The sequence below is a fragment of the Hippocampus comes genome, unplaced genomic scaffold (genome assembly GCF_001891065.2).
Source record: "Hippocampus comes isolate QL1 unplaced genomic scaffold, H_comes_QL1_v1.1 scaffold238, whole genome shotgun sequence".
Lineage (NCBI taxonomy): Eukaryota > Metazoa > Chordata > Actinopteri > Syngnathiformes > Syngnathidae > Hippocampus > Hippocampus comes.
In genome coordinates, this window is record NW_017806177.1 from 771,092 (window position 1) to 797,019 (window position 25,928).

Here is a 25,928-nt window from a genome sequence, read left to right on the forward strand (position 1 = left end):
ATCATTTCTACAAAATTCCAAGGAAATTACAGTGTCCCATCGCTGACTGGTGAGCTATATTTGGAATTGGCCCACGGGCTCTTCGTATGGTCCTTGGGGGCTACCTGATGTCCCCGGACACCATGTTGGTGATCCCTGTTTTAGTTCAGGGAAAGTAAGATAATATTTGTTGATATGACGTAACATTTTCCGATTTCCACAAACACCAGCAATGCATTACAAGCAGTGGCGGCACGTCATCCATTAAATGACGAGCAGTAATCATTTTGCCAGTGTTCATTTTCATTCATAAAAATCGGACAATGCAAAATCCGACCTTATACACTTGTATTTATCCACAAAATTACCATACACATCTATTAGCATACACGCTCATATTTATCAACCACACACAGACAGTTGAAGTTTCCCGCTACTACTGCACACGCATCAGGACACCAGCGCAGTGTTGTTGTTTTTTTGTTGTTGATTTTCTTTTTTGTCTTTTGTTAACAGGCAAAAAAGGTCAAATATGTTTGATATTCAAGGTCTCATGCGATAGAAAACTTACCAAAAACTATGTGCACATATTGCAGTCTTTAGTCACTGCAATGTGGTTTCTGCCTGCTACACGGGTCTCTCCCTACTTCCTCCACTCCAATCTTCTCCTCTCCGCTTCATGTCTCAATGGTCATTTAAATTGGGGCTTTTGCTATTAGGAAATCCTGTTTTATTAAATTGTTATTAAATTGCAAATCCAATTATTTGTTCAGCCATAATGGCTAATATGGCTAGCAACTCAAACCTCTACTGCAGAGCATCTCTACCTCCAACGACAGATCCATAACACACAAAACAGGTCAACTGGAACTATAACCAGAAGGAAAATTGCTATGTTCGGGACTGTTGCATTTTATTCATGCTCAGATTTCCTATAGTTCAGTGCAACTGTATTTGAGGCAAACACAAAGTGAAGCTCCATTGCCAGAATATGATGTCCAATAATCTGCAGACGAGTGAGGATAAGTCGTTCAGAAAATGAATGGATGGATAGCAAACATTCTGACATTCCACTTTGCAGTTACAGTCATAATAGTAATTAATACTAGTTAGAATACAAACAACCACTGCTTCTTCAAGTGTACCTATGGTAAGTGATACTTTTAATCATTTGTTTTTATTTTCTCCCTGAAAATTGTCTTTATGTGAAAATGACTATTAGCACTGACATGTTTGGGGTCTTGCATTTAGGTAAAAAATATCTGTGCGCGCATCTGTGTGCAGTGTGCATTGTTGAAAAGTCACTGTGGATTTTGAAGAATTAATACACACACACACACACACACACACACACACACACACACACAGTAAAACACTACCGCATGTAGTAACTCTATAAGGTTCCTGACAGAATTTTAAAACTAGGAAAATTAAAATAAATTGTGCAATGAGTGAATTTCGATAGGTTGGCAGCTCAGTGAATGTGATGCAGTCAAAAATGTTGGTGCAACTAACTTAAGCATTGTTGCAACCAAGATAAAAAGTAGGACCCACCAGTCCAACCTGTACACAGAGTTAGACCAGTCTTGAATGTATATAATGACTATTCTTGAATCGAACAAGTTATCTCTTTTGTTAACCTTTCATAAACTGATCTACAACCTATCCAATGCATATGGTACGCCTGGTATTTATTCTCTCTTTTTGTGTAGTATCAGGATTGTGAAAACTAAATTTTAGTAATTCACTATAAATTCTTTAATGGCTATTAGTCTTGGTGGTTTTAGTTCACTTCCAATAATCTGCAGACGAGTGAGGATAAGTCGTTCAGAAAATGAATGGATGGATAGCAAACATTCTGACATTCCACTTTGCAGTTACAGTCATAATAGTAATTAATACTAGTTAGAATACAAACAACCACTGCTTCTTCAAGTGTACCTATGGTAAGTGATACTTTTAATCATTTGTTTTTATTTTCTCCCTGAAAATTGTCTTTATGTGAAAATGACTATTAGCACTGACATGTTTGGGGTCTTGCATTTAGGTAAAAAATATCTGTGCGCGCATCTGTGTGCAGTGTGCATTGTTGAAAAGTCACTGTGGATTTTGAAGAATTAATACACACACACACACACACACACACACACACACACACACACACACACACAGTAAAACACTACCGCATGTAGTAACTCTATAAGGTTCCTGACAGAATTTTAAAACTAGGAAAATTAAAATAAATTGTGCAATGAGTGAATTTCGATAGGTTGGCAGCTCAGTGAATGTGATGCAGTCAAAAATGTTGGTGCAACTAACTTAAGCATTGTTGCAACCAAGATAAAAAGTAGGACCCACCAGTCCAACCTGTACACAGAGTTAGACCAGTCTTGAATGTATATAATGACTATTCTTGAATCGAACAAGTTATCTCTTTTGTTAACCTTTCATAAACTGATCTACAACCTATCCAATGCATATGGTACGCCTGGTATTTATTCTCTCTTTTTGTGTAGTATCAGGATTGTGAAAACTAAATTTTAGTAATTCACTATAAATTCTTTAATGGCTATTAGTCTTGGTGGTTTTAGTTCACTTCCACATGGTATGGGTCGTATTTTCATTTCTATCAAATCCAGGATTCCTCCATGAGCAGCATCTTAAACTGGAGACTTGGGTAATTGTGTGTCAAACAAATGTTAAAATAACCACATTACATTTGTTACATATTATAAATATTTGTGAGCTCAAACAAGCCTGTTTAACAATTAAAGTAAACACAAAATAAGACCAATATTATTATTTGAAAGGAACATTTTGATTAAGGCAGTCCTACATTTATTTTAGGAGGGAAAGGGGGAGGCTATTGTTTCAAGAACAAAGATGAATGCATAAGTAATGAAGGCCCTAACCCAAAAAATAAAAGCAGAATTAATCAAAATTTCAATCCGTGTTCCTCAAAATACATAATGTAAAGCAACGTTAACATTGATACGGTTTTGTCAAGTAAGTGGAGATTGGACACGATAGGCTATTGTGTGGTCTACAATGCAAGGGGCAGCCGCTCGGACCTCAACGTGCTACGTTGCTCGTAACGTTGACGTCTCACGCAAAACAACTTCAGCAACCTCAATATCAAAATAGAAACGAAGCAATTTTCAACCTAAATTAGTACTAGGGACAAGACAAAATAGGACAAATTATTAAATGATTTAAGTAATTTCAATTGATAATCAACAGCATCGTTGCACAATTGTACACAAGGTGCTATATGCTAGTGCATTAAAATTCAAGCAGGCTAGCGGTACTGTTCCACTATTAATAAACCCATGAAGTCACGCAGCTGGATATATTAGGTTTTGCACCTATTAAATGACAATGTGTTTTGGTATCCTATAATTTAAACTGGCGAATTTATTGGCGAGTTAGATGACACCTACTGCCGAGGCATCGGGAAAGATTAGCCTTGCTGTTCCCTCGTGAATCGCAATGTAAAAACACCTTGGTCCCTCACGCGTTACCGCTAGCCAGGGCTATCAGACTAGCTGAAGAAGCATGTGCATAGCATTTAGCATATAGCATAGCATAGAGCATAGCACATAGCATAGCTTTAGCACTGGTCATGCAGATGCCACATACGTCCGATGCGTTAATGTTGAAATAGAAACCGTACCATTAGAGAGGTTGAGTAATGCGGTATCCTGTGTGGTTTTGACTTCCAATCGTAAAGGTTGCTGTTCTGAGTGTCGCTGTATATCTCCATTTGCGTCTCCGATGGACAGGAGCCGTACGCCGGGAAACACTGAGACCGCCATTTTCAATCTGAAAGTACAGGGAGGTCTGTGGCGCATTCTCCTCCACAGATTAGGGGATACATTAAAAAAACAGCGAAACAGCGCCCCCTTTTAAAATAAAAATTATATGACGTAAAATATACACAACGTTGCTTAATCTCAATCCATATTTCGAGTTAAAACAATTTGCATTTTGCTCTGTGTATACACAGTCTGTGTCTCTTTTTGGCATTGCATATGACGCTTGGAAACAGATCTCAAACACAGAAAAACGACTCCTTATTTGATTTTCGTTTTAATATAGAAACACCAAAATCTGAAATACAGCTACGAGTAAGAAATGATCTAATTACTATTTGATTTACAATGTTTATTTCTTAAACTAAAATAGAATGGAAAATTAGCCGGTATATTTATTTGGATTTCCGAAAGTTGTCCCCCTACGGCAGTTCTCATAAAAACCACAAGATGGCGACAACCCGACGCCTGAAGATGATATCTTGGTCTGGAACGATCGATCTCCATCATAAATTCCACAAACGCAAACAACGGGGAAAAAAAATTAGGGTATACCTGTATTAAAGAAAGAATGAGAGAAAAATACTCAGGCGTCAGCAGCTATAAAGGGCCTGGCAAAGTTGGGGTATATACATGTTGGGATACTTGGAATTTTGAGTGTTCCATTAATCTGCCATGTATGTTTTTGGAATGTGGGAGGGAACCGGAGTACCCGGAGAAAACCCACGCAGTCACGGGGAGAACATGCAATCTCAACACAGTAAGGCCGAAGCCGGAATCGAACCCGGTGCCTCCTTGTGCCTCGTCGATTACCGTGCCTCCCAGTGACAATTTAAAACCAAGGAAAAAGATGGGAACGGCGCAATGTTGACTGGTTGGCACATCCAAAGCGGGTCGGAAAATGGATGGTTGTGTGGATAATCATAATAATGATAATAATAATAATAATAATAATAATAATAATAATAATAATGTTTACAAAATCAATAGGGATCTTGCAGTGGTCGCTGCCCGGGCCCTCATAATAATTATTTCTACAAAAACAGTTGGGACCTCCCTGTCATGGTTTTGATCTGGTTCTGTATTTGTTTCAGTTTCCTGTGGGAGAGAAGGACGTTCGCTCCAGCGGAGGACTACATTACATAGGAACCCAAGCTACCAATGGTTCATAGAAATAAATAGACTGGAAAAAAGTCAGAAAAAAAACATATAGTTATATTTCCCATCCATTTTCTTATCCTGAGCAGGGTCGCGGGGTGCTGGAGCATATCCCAGTTGACTTCGGGCAGAACGGGAAGTACACCCTGAACTGGTCGCCAGTCAGTCGTAGGGCACATAGAGACGAAGAACCATTCGCACCCACAACCATTCGATCACTAATTGGTAACCAATCCCACATTGTCTGCACACAAGTCAGAGGAATGTACCACGACACCATCTGTAACTTATATAGTCATATTTTGTGTCTTAAATAGGGTACCGGGAAATATGCTACAATATTTACCCTTTCTTTATTAATCAAAAACCAACATGACAATTCAGTAATTCTCAATAAAACCTGAAAGCTACAGCATTTATTGTACGACCGACTCACTGACTACAGTACCAGGCTGACTCACAGTCCGAAACGACAGATGGCGGTAATGGGCCCAAATGTCTGCTATCCGCCGAAATATAAAAACAGAAGAGCGTTAACCGGCAGTGACGAGTAGTCGTTGAACGGAGAGGGGCCGGTAAATGAAGAAAACATACTCAAAGTTATAAAATACACCGGAGATTGGTTTTCCCATCTTCCATCCATTCTGATGTAAGTCGTTGTGCTTCGAGATTCTGAATGTTTGTCTGACGGTCCGTTTTTCGAGATGTAGACACCCAACTAAGCACCGGTGCTAGTGGCATATCAAATAGTGTTGAGTACATAGCTTTCCCAATTTTGTGCTTTATTTCACAATGCGTTGTCGTCTAGTGTAATATATATTATCAAAAGTTCACAAACTACATTAAGGCTACAAAAGATTCTGATGATTGACGTCGTAGTGTTGACTCGCCTAGTAATGGCCTTTATTAAATGTAGGCCTAACGCGCTAGGCCCTTCAAATAGCGTCGGTCTATGTGTAAAATTTCAAACAAAAATTCATTTACCCCGCACCTTCATTGTTAGACAGATCTAAAAAAAAGACGAGTCGAGTGATAAGTATTGATTTGCTGTGACATATATTCAGAATTTTATGACGTAAGTTTCTAGCCAACGTCTTAATACAAATGCAATGGGGTTCGACTTTCGAGATTTGAGGTATGACCTTTTTCTTGAATTAGGCTTTCATACTTTTATAATTTCTTTAATCATTTGACTATTTTCAAAAGGTTGGTATCATTGGAACGCTTGCTCACACAGAAACAGAGAACATTAATAACACTCAACTCATGAACTTAATTATAGAAAGCCAAGTTCTCAAGTTTACAAAATAATGGCCAACCAATGAAGAGCCGAGAATTAACACTCTATTAATTGTAATGTACATTGTAAGAAAGGAAGTTATGATGCATTTTTATTAGATGGAACTGAAATTAGCATTGAAAGTGATGGAAAATATGAGCCCTCATGGCAGGTCAGAGTAATGTCCAAAAATGTGTTTGCCGCTCGACCAATTCACATTTTTGAAAATTAAGTTTCCATAAGGGGTTTGTCATGCATTCAGGAAATTTTGTCTGAGTCTTACAACGGGCATATAGAGCTCCTGGTGAGAGGTGGGCGATATGGGTTAAAAAAAAAAAAGCTTCATGCATCTTGTGCAAAATATTGTACAATGAAATTTTACGGCAATATTTAACAATGAAGAACTTAAAATTATGTCAAGGCTATGTCAGATGTCATATTTATAATATGTAAATATGTTTATTTATAAATGTCAATATTTCTGACAAATTATTTAATCCAGTTTTTCCTTTCTGAGAGAAATCAGCAAAGTTTTTGTAGCATGCAAGCTACTACTGCAGTCAGAATGGGGAAAAATATGTATTTTATTTGATATATGTGTCACATATGTCACCCTAGAACACAGGTGTCAAAGTCAAGGCCCGGGGGCCAGATCTGGCCCGCCACACCATTTTATCTGGCCCGCGAAAGCAAATCAATCATGTCTACTTCCATGACGCTTGCTAAAGTCTGAACCAAAATTTCAAATTGTCATATGTAACCCACAATAACAGTCATTATTCTTGACTTCTGATTGTAAAACTAGTTATTGATCAATTTGTTTTGCGCTGTGTATGTAATATGTGGACGGGATTAAACATTTATATGGTTTTCCAAAATTCATAATGGCCCTCCAAGGGAAACCGTAACTACAATGTGGCCCGCGACACAAACGAGTTTGACATCCCTGCCCTAGAATATGTCATTTATGGACGGTCCTTGACACAGACAGTAGATACATGTTTTTTTAGCGCCCTTATTGCATATACATTTGAAGTGACCGCAAATGCAGCTGTGATTTTTGTCAAACAGTCTCCTAAAAATTCCTACACATACTACAACTGAATGTTAAGTGAATATCGAACATCCAGCTAAGGTAGCAAACTGTCTGGCGTAGCACGTGCACGCACAGCGTTTGAAGTTCCATCCATGTGTCCTGCAAATTGAGGCCGTTTTCCACAAAATCAATGAGTACGTTAATCTAATAACAAACTTGGTCACAATATCGCCCGGAGGCAACCAAATTAATATTCATTAGACAGCTGCACCCACTCCTCAGTTGAACACCTGACTGGGGTGAGAGGTTGCCGTCAACAGTGTCCCGAAAAAGATAGTCACGTCAGACACGCTTGCACACGAGCAAACGCTTTTATGAAGTCGAAACATGAAATGATCAAAACAATAAATAATAATTCAAATAAAAAAAAAACACATTGTCTGGGACTGTTTCAAAAAGATTCGCTTCATTGCTGTCCATGTGCTTTTTTAAAACCCCCAAACTTCCAGAAGACATCTGCCATCAAGTTTGTTGGCGCCGATTTCGGTGTTTCCGCCATGTTTTGATACGTGTGGTGACGAGATCTCACATGATGTGAGAAGTCACATGAATTTATGGAGAAAAGACATATTAAAAGGATAGATTTATGGTTTCATGAATCGAGGGTGTCAAATGGAAAATTGATTAGATTCTTTTTATTTATTTATTGTAAACTCACCGGACCCTTGGTGTACAGTGATACATGTGTTAGAGAACGCTACTTAATGAAATGGAAGTTTGTGTGTTTTTTAACATCTATGTCCTTAATTCTTCTCCTCCTGCCAATCCAGAGTGTCTTCTTGTGACGACCAGACTCAAAACAATTGATTATTGACTGCTCCAAAGACGGAGAGTGCCCTCTCGACGACCAGAAGATCACAGAGCCGTGGTACAAGTCAACCGGAGAGTGCGAAGATCAGTGTGTGGCCTCAGTGAGTGAGCAGCCTTCCCTATGTGTGTGACAATGGGAGACATCAGTGACTTGGACCGACAGATTGAACAGCTGCGACGCTGTGAACTTATTAAGGAAAACGAAGTGAAAGCACTTTGTGCCAAAGCCAGGTAACATTTCCCTCTACACACTCATCCACAAAACACATTAGGAACAATGTTCTTCACAAGTTTAAAAAGTAATTAGACATTTTAATCTGATATATAAATTTTTACTATGTGGAATAGCATCTTTAAAAATTTGTCAGTTTTGTCATTATTTTTCATTTCAGAGCGTAATTCTTTGCGTGTTCGTTTATGAAGAAAATGTAATAGTTACTATTTATTGAATAACTGAAAAATATTGTGCAATGACTGCACAGTGGCGCCTTGAAGTACGAGTGACCTGACGTCGGGCTGGGCGATAATTGGAAAAAAATGATCATCATGATTATTTTGTATTTAATGTTGAAATAATGATTAATATAAACGAGTATTCATTGATTTCAGAAGTTTGTATTTATTCAATTACCACAGTTTTGAGGAGCAAAATATGAATGAAAACTCATCAAAGTTAGCACAAACATCGGGCATGGCGAAAAATTTCATATTTTAAAGTTACCATACATACATACATACAAAAAAAATAAGTCTGAAGCACACCTTGGAGGGGTTTTAGCTATAAAAATAAGTCTGAAGCACACCTTGGAGGGGTTTTACGGATCCCTGTTCTGCTATGTTTGACCCACGGCCATCTGCTGAAATGTACAAGAGGCTGGGATAGGCTCCAGGTTGCTCAGGACTCTAGTAGTTGTTCATGAAATTGTCTGTGCGTCATCCAGTTCCAACAGTCACTTAAACCCATGTTGCTTTTATTTGTATTGTCAGAGAGATTCTAGTTGAAGAAAGCAATGTCCAGAGAGTTGACTCTCCTGTAACGGTAGGAGCCATTTTTGTGTTTCTCTTGTTGGCCATAAGTTAGAACATACTTTTGATGAGTGACGATGATTATCCGTTTTACAGGTCTGCGGTGATATACATGGTCAGTTCTATGACTTGAAGGAGCTTTTTAGGGTAAGTTATTTCAAGCTCCTTTTCAAGCTCCATCTGTTATAAATATCGAAATCACTTTGGTACTGGAGGATTATCTTGTTGAGTGTGACTATTGTTGAATAGTGACCTAATCGATTTATATTTTCTTTGCTTGAAATCACACTACCAGACAACGGGTTCACGTGATTGCTAAAGCTTTGTTCTTCGGCAGCCCTCTTGACTAGGGATGGGTATTAGTCCTTTTTTTGTTTTGAAAAACATCAAAAGAAAGATTTGAATTAACGAATCAATCCGCGCTGTAAAACATCTGTTGACTGGATGGGAACGTGTAAACAGGTGACTGCAATTCTTCAGTCGGTCTACATGTTTCAAGTCTCCATGTAAAGCCCATGACTTGACCACTTTGTCCTCAGATGATTTTGAATGTTGTTTCTCGCAAACTAAAAGGTGTGAATTTGAGAAAAATCTCCTTTTTCCAAAGGTGCACAAAGTCAGTAAACGCCTTCTTGGCGTTTACTGACTTTGTTTACTTCACTAACAAGTGAATCATCTAAACCAGGGGTGTCAAACTCATTTATGTCGCGGGCCACATTGTACTTACAGCTTGCCTTTATGATTTTTGGGAAACCATATAAATGTTCAATCACTTCCACATGTTACATATACAGCGCACAAAGAATTGATGGATAACTAGTTTTAAAATCAGAAGTCAAGAATAATGACTGTTATTGCGGACTACATATGACAATTTGAAATTTTGGTTCAGACTTTGGCAAGCATCGTGGAACTTAACATGCTTGATTTGCTTTCGCGGGCCACATAAAATGATGTGGTGGACCACATCTGGCCCCCAGGCCTTGAGTTTGACACCGTGATCTAAACTCTTGAACTAAAATATACCATTTCAACTTTTTCCCGTTGAAGTGTCTTGATTTGAGGACCTTCCACTCTGTCAAAACTTACCTAACCAATGGCATTGTAATATGTTTACAACAGGTTGGTGGAGATGTCCCGGAGACAAATTACCTCTTCATGGGAGACTTTGTAGACAGGGGTTTCTACAGTGTGGAAACATTCCTCCTTCTTCTAGCTCTTAAGGTACAAATACCCATTCATGTAGCAGGGTTCACATGGTCATGAAAATGACAACAAAAAAGTCATTGCAATCTTGCATGGATAATAATCAGGATGTGTAAAACAAATACAATGGTGTGACGTGATTAAAATTTTGACATGGCCAGTCCAAATATGACAAAAATGTAACAGTTGGATTAATAGTTGCTTGATTCGTCATGCCTCAAAAGTGTAGCATTTTCTTGGAGAATATCGCATTGCCGTGGCAACAGCATTTCACGAAAACTGACAAACTTTGTCTTTCAACATCATGAAAGCCCTAAACCACAGAAGTGAATGTCCAATCCTCGATCCCCCTATTCTGCATGTTTTAAATGTTTCTCTCCTCCAACACACCTGATTGAAATGTTGGTCTTTTAACGTACTACCAGCGGAAAGTGAGGGAACACTGTATTCTGTCTCAGGTATGGTCAATATCTTGAGGCTTTTCTGACAAATTTTCAGTTGGATCTGTTCATTAGGCTCAGCGCAATACAGTAATGGGAAAAAGCACCACTAGGTGCTGTAGTAAAATATTGTCATATAGATGTCTTCAGGTGGTTGTTCTGGCCCTCATAAATTTGTTTCAACTGAAACGATCTCTGAATGGGTTCTATGGTACTTAAGCAAGACGACATTGAGGAAAAAAAAAAAGGACAAAATCTACTGTAGTGTAATTTTGAGCACATTTATTGTGCAGATCTCAAAACTTAAAATCAAACCAGGACTGAATTTTGAAAACAAACAAATAACATTTGAAATGTTTTGAATATTTAAAATATTAATATGCCTTTAACTTTATGGGTCACACCTCCCGGCTGACACACCAGAATGAAGGGTAACGCTCTGTCACTGCCATTACTGTGTATAATTTCCTCTCCTCTGATGAAAAATTATGATATATACTATTATGCTGTTTGATACACTTAACGTAACGCAGTTGCAGCCAGATTTCTGTGCAAAGTGTACTGGATCACTCAAGCAATTAATTTCTGCGTCTGACATTTTCATGTCAATTTTAGCTTCCCAATTAGCATGCCTTCATGACAATGATACTTTTTGAGGCTTATAAGATGCCATGGAGGCGATGATTACGGACTTGGGACTGACTCCTTAACATATTTAGCTGTACTAGCTAGCTAGCCAGCCGAAGCTCATATCTAGCTAATAGGTGTAGCTCGTAGCACTGAGATTGTCTTGATAGTACCAGAACAGCAGAAGGCAGCGAACATGTGTGACTGGTAATTGTCGACGCACCATTGTCGTTATTTTAAAAGAAGACTGCATTGAGTTCATCATATTTAGGGTCCAAACAGTGACTGCTGCGGTGTCCCTTTAGTTTTTGTCGAAATTATTATTAGTAGTTGGAACAGCAGTAGCAATGGAAATCACAGCAAGCCACGTTATAAAATGTTCTTATTCTTTTTTTTTTTTTTTTAACTCCTTTGTTTGCCTTTTATTTTCAGGTGCGTTACCCAGACAGGATAACTTTGATTCGGGGAAATCACGAGTCCCGGCAAATTACCCAGGTCTATGGTTTTTATGATGAGTGCCTCAGAAAATATGGCTCTGTCACAGTCTGGAGATACTGCACTGAGATTTTTGACTACTTGTCCCTCTCGGCAATCATCGATGGCAAGGTGAGGTGCCAGTTTTACTACTATTTTCTTTTTTTTTTCTTTTTTTTTTCCTCTCGTCATAAAACACTATTATCCCGTGCACCCTCGCCTAATTGCGGTTCACTGTTCAAGATTTTGCCAGTTTCATTGGTATTGTGGTATTAGTATTGACTGTTCGGAGTTGTGTTGATCATGTGGAAGCGTGTCCTTCTACTGTAATACCTCTCAGGTCTCTAAATCAATGAGGCATAATGGGTTTCATCCTTGGTATTAACTATGCGGTTAGTTCAAGCCCAACTATTTTGCTGCAGGCTACACTTAAAATGTCAACTTCGAGATAACAACATTAGTAAAAAGTTTCAAAAGCAGCCTGACCCCAAGCCGTATGAGGCTGTTGCTGAATAGAGACGCATCTTTGGAGCTAAACCACTTTGCCTCTTGTTAACTGTGAGTGAGTTGTTGGATATTTGATGAGAAAGTTTTTTTGTAAAATTAGATTTTGATCGTATTAGCTTGTGGTGTGGATTAATCTTTGTGTAGTAAACTTAAAGCAGCGCCTCTAAAATGGAATTCATCGCATTTCATTTTCATTCCGTGGCAGTAATGAGCAGAGTGATTGTGTGTGTGTGTGTGTGTGTGTGTGTGGGGGGGGGGGTGTCAGTAGACAGACCAGAATTGAAAGTGTATGCTTTTTGACTGATTCAAACCATTCCAACTTCAAACTGTTGGAATGGTTTGAAGTTTGAAGTTGGAACATTTGGCATTGCCACCAATGCCAAATGTTCAACATTTCACTCTTAAAATACCCACCAAAAAAATCAAATAAAACAGTTTTTTTTTTTTTTGGTTTTTGCCTCTAGCTCCTTTTAGGTAGAGGCATACACAACAGCCTAAGACCATAGTTAGAAGTAGAAGTTTTGAAATCCAACCATAACTCGTTTTGCTGTCAACACGGTTCGGAAACAAGGATTTTGAGCGCAAGAGCTCTAATTTTAATATATCCAAGTCGCACCTGAGTATAAATCACAGGTTCAACCAAACTATGAAAAATAGTTTGACTAATAGTCAGAAAAATATGGCAGGTCTGTATAAATGGCTACTTCTACAGTTTTCTTTGTATTAACTTGTCCATCAATTGTTTTAATTCAGTCCTTTTTGTCCCCTCAGATATTTTGTGTGCATGGTGGCTTATCACCATCCATCCAGACACTTGATCAAATCCGGACCATTGACAGAAAACAGGAAGTTCCTCATGATGGGCCCATGTGTGACCTCCTTTGGTCAGACCCAGAAGGTATACAAGCAAACTTCCTTCGTCACTAAGCATGCTCATACAAACCTAAATTGAATCCAACTCCCAACATTTTTTTTCCTCACTATCAAAACCACAAATACCATTGACAATAATATCCTATCCCAATCTTTGAAGTGTTTTTGACTTTGTTTCCCTGGTTTCAGACACTACCGGATGGGGTGTGAGTCCCCGAGGTGCTGGCTACCTGTTTGGTAGCGATGTCGTGGCCCAGTTCAATGCCGCTAATGACATTCACATGATTTGCCGAGCGCATCAGCTGGTCATGGAGGGCTATAAGTGGCACTTCAACGAAACAGTGCTCACTGTGTGGTCAGCACCAAACTACTGCTACAGGTATGAAGCAATAGTAATCATTCCAGTAGTACACCCAAGTCAGCCATTAATGCCATAGCAACCTGTTTCATGCAGAGAGCCCGCCAAATTGCTTTGTCTGATCCATGAAATTTCACTGTTGCCTTTACAACAGAATCCCCTGAAAGTAGGATCTTGCTGCAATGATTTGCACATTGTTCCCTCGTATGACACCAGGGAGGCAGAAGAAGTGAGCCTTCCCAATGGTGGCCAAAGGAAGTGCAAGCAGACCATTATTGCCACATGTCAATAAGGCAAAGGGTGGGGGGGTTCTGACATGCCGGGCTTATCGTGTCGTGGGCGTGAAGCATCCCAGACGATCAATTGTTGATGTCATGTAATGGGAATTTGACATCTAACAGGACCAAAAATATAAGTAACTGTTCGTACCTTTGAATGCTGACCAGTTATTTTGCAGATAAGCAAAGTTGCCTGCTCATGCACTAGTGTGCATTCTGTGTAGCTGCTCAAAATGCTGATTGCACTAATCTTCACCACCTCCCAACAAGATAAAATGAGAGCGCAAGACGCAGGGAGGGGGAGGAGGCTCCATTGACAGATCTGTGAACGGTGTCTCTCCATGTTGTTTTCAAATAAATCTCATCATTCTTTATAATACTTGTTGTCTTGGCTTCCCTGGACAAGACAGTCACACGACATGGGGTACGACGCTTCAAGTCAACTCACAATCGTCCATGACATTAAACGTTTGCTATGCGTCTGTCAGGTCAAGATCGGGCTATATTGGTGTAGTCTGAGCTCAGCATAAGTCACACGAAGAGTTAGCTTGGCTCAAATGCTATATGACGATAGCAGCAATGTGAGAGTGAGAGAGAGGTTACATAAATACTCCTTTCTTGTCATGTGAAAATGTTTCTGCTGATGTTGTCTGTTTCTTAGCAGATGTTTCCAGCCCCCCTGTGATTTTCCTAGTCTTGCACAGAGCAACATTTCTCACAATCTTTAGTAATTTGGTCGCGCAACATGCTTTATCTGCACAGCGTTTGAACTTAGTTTGTAGCAGACTGTTGCTTAATGTCTTCAGCTGCAAAACCAAAACTGACTTTTGTAATCTTGCGCCTCCTTGTTCGTTGAAATATAAGCAGTGTTACAACTGTTGAGACTTGCTTGCAAGTATGCAAGCTGCCAAGAACAAAAAGTTTTGTGTTCTTTATTAATTCATGGTCATTTGCCATCCATAATTTTTTTTTTTTGTGCTGATACAGATGTGGTAACGTGGCTGCCATTTTGGAGCTGGATGAACATTTACAACGAGAGTTCATCATATTTGAAGCCGCACCACAGGAAACAAGAGGCATTCCATCAAAGAAGCCAGTTGCAGACTATTTCCTGTGAAGTCTTGTGAATTGATTCCACCAATTCATAATTTAGAACTCTGTGCAGTTTGTTTGAGAAGCCGCAGAGCGCCGGCAATGTCAAAACCATCAGATCATGTATCTTCTCTTTCTCTCTCTGTAAATTCAATTCCACTCGTGTATGTTTATTTTTAGATGGCATGTAGGAGCATTTTTGTTTAGTTTTTTTTCAGTAATCTCACATAGATTTCACAATTTAATAATACGTTGTTTGGCACGCTGTCCACAGTGAGGCACTGTGTTCACTGTTTTTTTTTTTTAATTTTTTTTTTTTAATCTAATCTCTGTAGGTTTGTCCATTTTGATATTGTGAAAATAACGTTTTTGTATTGGTGTTTTTGCTAAATAAAAGCCACTTGTACATAACAAGTTTAAATGGATAGTTGTCATTTCTTTGGACAAAACGGTGCTGTCACACATAATCAATTTAGATGAGCATTGGGGAACTTTTTTTTTCCCTAGAACGTCTTCATCAAGTGTCCCCCAGGACGGTGGCCCTCCAGGCCCGGAGCTGGACATACCTGCCTTTGAGTATGGGTCAAACCACTCACACTAGCCGACATACTTCAGGTGTCAAGTGGAATGGCCGAATCCAGGGGTCACCAATGTAGTGCCTGCAGGCACCAGGTTTCCCCACAGGACCATGTGAGTAGCCTTTGCGAATTTTGCCCAAAAAGCTCACTAGTGGTGGGACATTGTGATTTCCTAGGAATGTTGTAGAAGTTTAATTTGAAAATGTAAACACTGGCAGAGACTTCTAAAAATTAAGTGTTGCTCAAAATGTCAATTTTATCCTAATTATTGTGAGAAATCATTAACATGATCAGTGCGTAAAATTAATATTAACAGAATGATAAAATGATTAAAGGTAATTTTCACTTTCAGAAGTGTCTGTCAAGATAGTAGCCTTTTACACGCATCAACAGCCAAGAAGTAGCTCTCAGTTTCAAAAACTTCTGTAGTGACCCCGGCCAACTAAAAGTCTGAACTCTCCAATCCATTTGTAAGGATTAATATATTTTGTCTTTACGAGGAATTGAATTGTAGATCACACATAATTGTGTCACTTGGAGATTCTTTGTCCAGTGGACCTGTGCTTTTCTTCGGGGATCAAGTTGGCCCGCTAATAGCGAAGAAAAAAAAGAGCAAAAAGGTTAATTGCCAAGTGACGAGTATGCAGGAGTCCTCTGCGCGAGGATTCTGAATGGACGTGGGCCCAGCGATTTCTTTAGTTTTTTTAATTGAAATTCAAAATCGCAGTTGGACCTGAGTTTTCCGTGGATCATTTGGGTAAAAAAATTGAAGCGGCTACTGCAGTTTAGCCAAAAACAGCCGGACTATGATATTACGATGTTTTTATATTCACAGACAGAATCACCATTCAGTGTGAACCAAGCAGTATTTTATCTTATTCTAATTGACTTCATTACAACCCCAAAAAATACTTTGCTAGATTTACTACATGTAGTAATGTCAAGTGCGTGACAGCCTTATTATATATAGTAATGTCAGTCTTAAACAGAGGAGTGGAAATTGCTGCATGGAAGGACAGAAGCCAATATAGAATATTAATATTTTTTTAATAAGCACAAAGAGTATACAGAATTTAGACAAGTTTGCTCTGATCAGTTCTGCTTCAAGTTTGCGTGAGGGCTGGGGTGGGGTGTCCCACTTGAGGCATTGTCAAGTGTTGCAGACTCCAGGCTTGTAGAGCGACTAGCTGCTGTTCCAGACTCTTTTTGAACCAGCTCGGGCTCATCTTTCCCGGCTTGAGGTGGGTGGACCAGGACCATGTCGATAAGACCAAAGTCCTGGGCCTCCATGGGGCTCATGTAGCGGTCTCTCTCCATGACATTCTCTGGAAGACAAAAGAATTTAAACACTCACATTTCTCATTGATGCCCCCTCAGTCATTTGTCATATCATCGCATAGAAATTTGCAAACATTTTACCGAAATTGAACATGGTAATTATTGTGTTCTGACAACGCTCAGTCTGTTTTATTGTGTGGCCTGAGTCAAAAAGTAGGTATTGGAGCACATAAGTCATACTCTGGCATCCCTTCACTGAGTTTTTTTTATCTGATTCTATTATTTTCAAATCTTCAAATGGCTGATGATTTTTCCACCACTGAAAATTCCACCTCCAGACAGGTCAAACATAGGTACTGTTGTCTTACACTGCTCACTAGGCCTCACAACCATCACTATACTCGTTATAGAATGAAACTTGAAATCAAATTGCTCTCCATATTCAGAAGAAACTTTGAGCAGCTGCTGAATGCCTACAGAATCGGGCGACATGATGACCACATCGTCTGCATAAAGTATCCATCCATCCATCCATTATCCTATCCGCTTATCCTCACAAGGGTCGCGGGGGGTGCTGGAGCCAATCGCAGCGGTCTTCGGGCAGTCGGCGGGTTGCCACCCAATCACAGGGCACACAGAGACGAACAACCATCCGCGCTCACACTCACACCAGGAGACAATTTAGAGTGTTTCGTTAACCTGCCATGCATGTTTTTGGAATGTGGGAGGAAACCGGAATACCCGGAGAAAATCCACACTGGCCTGAGGAGAACAGGCCCGAGCCCCATGAACAAGCACGCATGTTGTTCCATGAAGACAAGAGCACATTTTCAAAGTCTTCCACAGTACAATAAATCTTACACAACCTTAACACAAACCGTTCAAAGATAGCAGAGGGACCCTTACCTATGGTTTCCAGCAGTTGCCCAGTGTGTTTGGTATAGAGATTGTTGATTTGTTTCTTCAGTTTCATGATCTCCTCCGCTTGGATGGCGATGTCAGTGGCCTGACCCTGAAACCGAAGATTAATTCCATTGCAATGCCAGATGTATAAAATATGTTATCTCAGATAATCCCCTAGTCGTGATTTGAAATGAGGATATCTCTTACCCTGGCACCTCCAGATGGCTGGTGGACCATGATACGGGCATTGGGTAATGAATGTCTCATACCCGTTGTCCCCGCTGCCAGCAGCAAACTACCCATACTAGCTGCTTGACCAACACACCAAGTGGAGATGGGATTGAGGATATATTGCATGGTGTCATATATAGCCAGGCCTGCTGTTACCACACCACCTGGGGGAAAAATCGAGAAGCTTATTCATGTAGTGAATGCAGACAGTGACATAATGACACACGATCCTGTCTTTTAGCTCATCAAAATATAACTTTTAATAAACCTGGACAGGCATTTTTACCCGAGGAAACACCGGAAAGTTTTGCCCTGGTTGATGCAAGGACACTTGGTCGACTTTTCTCCCAGATAAATCCAACAATCCAATTCCCATATCACTTCTAAAGACATTTTATGGATTCTTTGAGGAGCAGATTTTAAATAGTCAATTGCTCTCCTCAGATGGGCGTATTTCCCGCCGCCTATAAAACGGCGGGGGTGAGGCCCCTTCTAAAGAAGAGCAGCGTTTTTAATAATTACAGAACTGTATCCAACTTACCGTTTTTAAGTAAGATTTTAGAGAAACTAGTTTTTCTCCCAACTAAACAATTTTTAAACACAAAAAATATTTGAGAGAAATATCAGTCTGGTTTTAGGATAATAGAGAGACAGCTCTTTTTGAGGATTTTAATCTATATTTATATTGCACTTAACTGAACTGTGTACAGCTCTCTCTGAAACATTTATTTTTGTGCATGCAAACACTTAGTTTTTCTTCTTTCTACCCCCAATTTTGCTGCTGTAGACTGTAAATTTCCCCAGTGTGGGACAAATAAAGGATATCTTAAATGCAGAGATGAAAAAAAACTCACGGTAATGCAAATTACAAATTAAATGTCATTTACAATGGGGTTGAAATAATTTTGACAGCAGCAACATCGGATTTTTGCACCCTTCATCATCAATATTGTCAAAATGGTGACTTGTTATTACGCCAAAAAAAAATGAACATGCATTTTTTCTTCATTTGTATTTTGGCATGGTGAGACATACAGGACAGGAGTGCAAATTTCAAGAAACTAGGATATCTTAAATGCAGAGATGAAAAAAAACTCACGGTAATGCAAATTACAAATTAAATGTCATTTACAATGGGGTTGAAATAATTTTGACAGCAGCAACATCGGATTTTTGCACCCTTCATCATCAATATTGTCAAAATGGTGACTTGTTATTACACCAAAAAAAATGAACATGCATTTTTTTTTTCATTTGTATTTAGGCATGGTGAGACATACAGGACAGGAGTGCAAATTTCAAGAAACTAAGCCGGCAGCGTGATTATTGGAGAAGTGAGTATTTTAGCAGCAATCCACTGGAAAGAGAGTTCGACATTTTATTCTGAAAATGTCCAATTCAAAGACCAAAAACAGGACAGTACTTGCTTCTAATGCCTAAGCAACGCAATATTGATGAGAATTACTTCAAGACCCCTGATTGCTTACCAGGGCTGTTGATGTACATGTGGATTGGTTTGTTGTTGCTTTCAGACTGAAGAAAAAGCAGTTGGGCAATAACCAGACTGGCCACAGAATCATCAATCTTAGAGGAGGCGGCAAATGAAGAGGGGAAAACAAAGATACAGTCATCATCATCAAAGCATATCAAAAAAAAAAAAAAAAAGAAAATCATTAAAGCAAGACACTTACAGGACCCATTACACAAATTATTCTTTCTCTTAGTAGGCGAGAGTAGATGTCATAAGCTCGTTCTCCTCTGCCCTGAAATGAAGAAGAACAAGAATAAATGAATCCGACAACATTCAAAAGTTGGTTTGGTTGAAAGTAGGGTTGTGTTTGTTTGTCGGCTTCCCCTGTCTCAAACCAAAGCAAAAACTAATGTTTTCAATGAATTTTAAACCATTGTAATGCCCGACCAACATGGCTAACTTAAAAATTTATGCTTACAAGTTTCTACACTTGGTTTTTGGGGAATTTTATGTTTTTACAGATTTCAGCTGTCAAAATGCAACCAATGTAGTGCCATAGTCTTCAACTCTGACAATTGTCTGCCAAACCACGGTGATATCAAGTCTTCCACATATGCTGGTGCTGGAGGTGTTGCAACGGAACAGGTTTGCTTCATTTCTACTGACCATGAGACTGGTCCTTCGTTTCTGCGCACAGCTATCAATTTACATTAAACCAGGGGTCACTTACATAGTGTTTCTATTCTATCTTTTTTTTTTTTTTTTTTAATCACACCTATTTTTGGTGAAAATATGGGAAATTACAATATTTTTTAAAAATAGTATAGGTCAGGTCTGAATTGGTAGTAGTGTGCGACCAAACCATTGCAGGCATGAAGGCAACCTTGCAGTTCCAACAACAAATAATTTCTCCCCAAATAAATTGAGCAAACTTGTTATTTCAGAAGTATATTGCAAAACGGTATCCCTTCCAATTAATCCCAACCGGAGAAGTAGCTCCCAGTTTAAAAAAAGGCCGGTGGCTCCTGTATGAGACTAAGTTCTGTATTTTCACGAACATAGGACACACTTAAAAGTCTATAATAAGTAAGTAATAAGTCTTATAATGCAGGGCGCCTCATCTGTGCACCAAGTTTCAAAATCTGTGATTGTTGCTGTGTGACTTTGAGGAGCGCTCCCCTTGACGGTTGGATGATATGAGGACACGCTACTTATATAGAGGAAAGGCGGACGTTAAAGGGGAAGGATGGGCGTGAAAGAGGACGCCAAAGGCACATCCACTAGCAGGTGGATATAATGCTGAAAATGGCACCGATGTGTCTCACACACATACACGCACGCACGCACACACGCACACACGCACACACACACACACACACACACACACACACACACTTGAAGTCAAATATTTTGCTATTGCAACTACACTGCCATATAATCCAAAGTAATTCCAAGCAGGAGGATATTTCACTGACCGTTTGCTCTATAACTATAGGTATTAGAGGATTTCTCCATGCAGGACTGCTGTGGATTGATCTTGTCAATTTCAGTCCATGTCCCACAGCTTGAAACACCTTCTGAAAGACAAGAAGCAAGTAAGACAGAAGAAATCAGAATATATTTTAGGAGGAAATATGAAAAAACGACCTGAATCACAAAGTTGGGCTCATTTCTGGAATTTTGTTAACGTATTTATTTCTAATTGTATTCATTTTAATCGGCCCTGCGATTGACTGGTACCCAGTCAATGGCGTACCCCACCTTGAGCTACAAGTCAAATGGGATAAGCTGTAGTTTAACATCAACACAAATAAGTGGTATAAAAATGTACGTGATCTTTTTTTATTTGTCTGCCATGTTAGAGCTGTAGAGCTGGACGATGGGCTGATTACGGCAGGTGTAAAACTGAAAGACTAGGAGCAGTGTAGGATCCTCTTGAAGGAACTGTTCTGGTTTTTTTTCCTGTATAATCGCTGTAGTTGGTGAAAATCATCTTGGTTGTACCATTTTCAACCTCATTGATTGTACAAATATGAGTGCAGGGACATACACCTGTTTAGCGGGGTTCATGTAGCCACATTACTAAGTGGCCGGGACCCGACGGGGCCAGCAGTAGACTTCTCGGCGTGGGGGGGTTCCTGGCTACAGTGCCTTGTCTTGGAGCAGGAATACTAACAGCGGCACAGGACACAGGATGGAAGAACCATTTTCCAATGCAAATGTATAGTGAGCCTCAAAACATATTTCAGCCTGGTATAGTTCATATTACTGGGAGTCCACACATTCCAGTGCTGTGAAATCGTATTTACTCCCTTCCTGATTTGTGTGTTCTTTGCATATTTATCACAAACAAAGGTTCCATTTCATCAATCCAATTTTAATATCACACTGAGACTACAGAAGGAAATAAAAGATATATTTACAGTATTGGGCACTCAAAGGTGTCTGGGGGCTGGCCTTGCTGTTTGAAAATTTTGCGGGATTAATTATTAATCCACAAATACGAGATTAATCAGAAAACAGTATTTAGATTTTGAGGGCACATAGAACACCTTGAAATAACAGTTTTTGGGGGGAACCGTTTCAATGCATTCTTTCCCCTCTTGCATTACTTTTTTACTTTGAGTAGTTTTATACCATTTCTTTCGTACATTTACTTTACATTTGATGCTTCAACCTTTACTTACGTATTATTCAATCAAAAATATCTCTACTTCTCCGTGAAAACGTGCCACTTCAGATAAGAATGCCAAACGATGAAACTGACTTTTAGTAGAGATTTAACAGGTTTTCACACTGAGCTGTACATTTTTGTTGCACAACACACAGTAACTACGTCATTTTAATAAACGCAAACACCACTCCGTCTTTACTGTTAAACTAGCAAGTATATTAATTTGACTTTGACATCCACTTGGTCATCATAAATGTATTATTTTCCAGTGCCTTGCTCAACCCTCGGACTTCTCTTGTATGCGACCCTGTGTGGGGGTAAAAAAAATCGTGCAATAATATTAAGATAACCCAGATGCTTTTCAAACTGCCGCTACGTTGTGTTGTGACATTGAAATGCCTTGGTTCTCAGTTGTGCGTGTCCTTGGATTTTTGAAATGTGTCGTTTTAGGAAAAACGTGGATCAACTGTAGCCTACTTTCATAACACAACGGACCATTAACTCGTACCGAGTCATTGATATGTTAGCGGATACCTTTTCATTTTGCGGTGGAACCGTTCTGGTGAGTGCGTTTAAATAAAATAGTGAACAGTAGTACTAACCGTAAAAAGCACGCTCATAATTCCGGAATAGCGTGTATTAAACTCCCAATGTTACCAGCAGTGACATAAGAATCACCTCTTCTTCCCTGTTTATGGCTGCTAAAACAACTTTTAGTCAGATTAACGCCCCCTCCTGGATTAGAAATGGTATATCAGAGGAGAAGGGGGCGGTGGTACGTACGAAACATTGGATTGTGACGTGGAGGAGGGCGGGGGTACTGTTACCATCTCTATGACCAATGAGTGTGTAAAATGATTATTTATACCTGTATGTCCGACTAAAATCCTGGCAGAAGCTGCGGCAAGAGGTGTTATATAATCTCCGGAGCTGGATAAATGTGCTTTTTATTCTTTCCTTTTTTTGAATGGATATCTGAAATTCCAAAAGCATGTACATGTACATTCGGATTTCCCACCTTCCTCGAATGCTGCATATAACGTCCTCGTCTTATTTTCACACGTCAACCCAACATTTTTTGAGGGCACAAAGCAACCACAAAATCGAATACAACGTGTTTATGTTTATTGACACGTTCTATAATGCAGTTGAAACAAATGTGATCTTGTGGGGGGAAAAGACACAAATAATTATAATGATAAGCATACTACGACTAATCGCACCATGAGGATAAATGTTACCACGAAGCTTCGTGACGGTGCCTCGCAAGGACGGCAGGGGAAAGAGGGAGTGGGAGAGCGCAGATTCGTGACTCGCAGCGGAGTCGAGCAAGAAAGAAAGCCGGACATGATGGTTGTGTGGTTGGCTTTGGGTATGTCAGTGTCCAGAGGCTGCGCCCTCCGAAAGTCGCAGTCCAGGCCGCATTTTTCTTCAAAGGCTCCTCCTCATGTAACCTCCGTGGACTGCAGGCAAACTTTTTTTTTTTTTGGTTTTTTTAAACAAAACTGTGAGCATAATGGTTGGCACACCACAGAGTTGGTAGAGGATAGATTCATTGGTCTTTAAAAAGACACATTTCCACCTTGAAAAACACCAGCTCCGAGCTACAGAATATATATACTTTATGACAAAACCCCACGTTAAGACAATTATAAAGAATGATGTTTTCTCCAGACGACGCCCGGGTAGCTTGCAATAAACGGAACTTGCGTTACGGAACGCTTTTTTTGTTTGTTTCTGAAATCATAACACGTCATTTCAAAATCAATATTATGAATCTTGTAATGTTTCTTGCAGAATTATATTCACAGATGTAAATGTTCAAAGACAAAGTCCGTTTTTGCCTGTTGTTGAAAGAAACCTTTTTTTAAGTAAATAACAAGTACATGAAAATAAATGCATCTTTTTTTTAGGTAGATCTATACTCTGTGAAGTCCTGCTTGTAGTGTGTTCTGAACAAAATGTTTCTTTTTACAGGACGTGGGGGTTCATCCGGAGCGAAGTTCCGAATCTCGTTGGGTCTTCCAGTGGGCGCTGTTATCAACTGTGCCGACAACACTGGTATGCTTGAAGTAATGGTTATCCAAACTTCAGTACAGCAGAACATCTTAATGCTGCACTCAAACTGAACCCAAAATAGTGCTTTCGCACATAGAAGAGGACAGGTAAATAGGACGCCTATGTGGTTTTCAGATAATTTACATACAATATGAATAGTTTTGGGCCAAGCACTGACCCATGAAGAACCCCATGAGTGATCTTCAGGTGATTTGATTTTATGTTGTTGAACTCCAGATACTAATATCTATTATCAAAATAACTTTTCATCAACATTTTGTATTACATAAAGTAAATCGAGTATACTTAAGAATTTGTGATTGTATAGCAAAAAAAAAAAACACGAATTTTCTCACGGTTTCTAATTAAAATAACAACAGACAAACAACGTCACTACTGGAATAATTAATATTTATGGTTACGACTATGTCGTGACCTGTTACGTTCAGACAACATCACCAAAATTCCGCAGTAGGTCTTTGCTGTTTCCGATTTCTTGAAAGCAGCACGGGTTTCCGACACGACCCGGATGAAGAAAACTTTTTTTCCCACAATCCCTCCTGTCCTCGCTCTCTTTTTCAACTGCAGCCATGTCGAAGAGAGGTAAGAAAGACCCGTAGTTCAATCTCTATCCATCAGATGTTTCCAGTTTGCCATCGGATGATACTTTGCAGTTTTTGTGTACTTGATCAACGTTATTAGCTATTGTGAAGTTTTATTTCTGTTGGTATTTTGATTTTTCTTCCTTTGTATAGCGGTGATGATTGCACATATGTCCTCGCGGTAAACGTCGTCCTTAGGCTTAAGTAGAAAGACGACACAATTTTAATGCCGTTCTAAATGCTGTGAAAGGAGTGTTCGTCGATACAGTAAGTTAATGACGTTATTCGAAAATTGCTAATTATTTGCGCTAGCACATGCTAACACCTTGCAGGAAATTGTATAGGGAAGCGTAGAGCGCATCTGCCCATGTCCGGGTTCACTTGTAGCCCGGTGCGAATTCTTTTACCTCACTCATCCTCGCCTCTCCTAATAAGTATCGCTGTCTGGTCATTCCGTGTCCGTTCATCAAATGCCCCCACCGAAGCATCTCAGAATGTCATTTAAAATAATAGTAAAAAAGACACTTTTTAATGGGAAAACATCAGTAATTGTAGGCCTCTACTGTCACTCTTTTACTCATCATAATTGACTGAATTTTAGCGTTTTGATCGTTGTTGTAATCACTCTCTGAAAGGCCATTTTAAACAGCAATATCTGTTGATTGTCGTTCTGGCAAGCTAGAGGTGTATTTGCCTATTATAAGAATTTCTTGTGTCAATTTTGATAAAATTAGCAAAGGCATGTTATTGGCTTTGCATACCCTTTTTTTTTACCTGCAATGCCCAGAGCGCATCACCAATGACATTGAGGAATTGGTATGAATGTCACTATTTCATACATGGCTCAAAATTTCAGTTGGTTTATTAAAGTGACAAATGTTTCAGTTTAAATATGAAACACACTCAGAAACAGGTAACAGAAACACATACGACAAGGACTAAGGTTAAAAAAAACAGCCTGATGCTAAGTTTTAAGAATTGAGCAAACTCTGGTTTATTTTCAACCACATGCATAGATAGGATTTTCCTTAATTGGGAATAAGTGTCACCGCCAGTCGAGGGCTAGCATTAGCATCTCGCTTCGTTGCGCTCAACTTGAACCTTCTATGGCCGCAGAG

General features: G+C 39.4%; 4 protein-coding genes across 9 annotated transcripts in view; 2 read left to right on the plus strand and 2 right to left on the minus strand.

Annotated features, from left to right (window-relative positions):
• The window catches only part of carm1 (coactivator-associated arginine methyltransferase 1), a 55,456-nt gene extending 51,623 nt beyond the window's left edge, over window positions 1–3,833 (minus strand). For all 5 annotated transcript variants that reach the window (XM_019897415.1, XM_019897414.1, XM_019897417.1 and 2 more), the window contains exon 1: window positions 3,653–3,833. In XM_019897415.1, the coding sequence (XP_019752974.1) occupies window positions 3,653–3,830 (178 nt within the window). In that variant the 5' untranslated portion in view covers window positions 3,831–3,833. The remainder of the gene's footprint in view (window positions 1–3,652) is intronic.
• A 1,631-nt stretch (window positions 3,834–5,464) lies between these two features.
• Window positions 5,465–15,436, plus strand: LOC109532556 (serine/threonine-protein phosphatase 4 catalytic subunit B). The gene is made up of 9 exons (XM_019897433.1): window positions 5,465–5,598; window positions 8,095–8,365; window positions 9,122–9,173; window positions 9,257–9,307; window positions 10,283–10,384; window positions 11,866–12,039; window positions 13,186–13,312; window positions 13,477–13,666; window positions 14,911–15,436. Exons 2-9 carry the CDS (start codon window positions 8,256–8,258, stop codon window positions 15,038–15,040), a joined length of 936 nt encoding a protein of 311 aa, XP_019752992.1. The 5' UTR covers window positions 5,465–5,598; window positions 8,095–8,255; the 3' UTR covers window positions 15,041–15,436.
• Window positions 15,437–16,621: 1,185 nt separating this feature from the next.
• clpp (caseinolytic mitochondrial matrix peptidase proteolytic subunit) lies at window positions 16,622–22,866 on the minus strand. 2 transcript variants are annotated; one of them, XM_019897434.1, is made up of 7 exons: window positions 22,753–22,866; window positions 20,952–21,053; window positions 19,697–19,768; window positions 19,493–19,589; window positions 17,982–18,169; window positions 17,778–17,883; window positions 16,622–16,918 (listed from the first exon to the last, which is right to left on the minus strand). In XM_019897434.1, the coding sequence occupies exons 1-7, from the start codon at window positions 22,768–22,770 to the stop codon at window positions 16,686–16,688; spliced, it is 816 nt and encodes a 271-aa protein (XP_019752993.1). In that variant the 5' UTR covers window positions 22,771–22,866; the 3' UTR covers window positions 16,622–16,685. The 2 variants fall into 2 exon arrangements, with proteins under 2 accessions (XP_019752993.1, XP_019752994.1); XM_019897435.1 differs by having other exon boundaries at window positions 20,952–21,050; window positions 22,753–22,860.
• Window positions 22,867–24,712: 1,846 nt separating this feature from the next.
• rpl23 (ribosomal protein L23) overlaps window positions 24,713–25,928 on the plus strand; it is a 12,705-nt gene continuing 11,489 nt past the window's right edge. Inside the window, exon 1 of the mRNA XM_019897426.1 lies at window positions 24,713–24,811. Coding sequence (XP_019752985.1) covers window positions 24,799–24,811 — 13 coding nt within the window. The 5' untranslated portion in view covers window positions 24,713–24,798. The remainder of the gene's footprint in view (window positions 24,812–25,928) is intronic.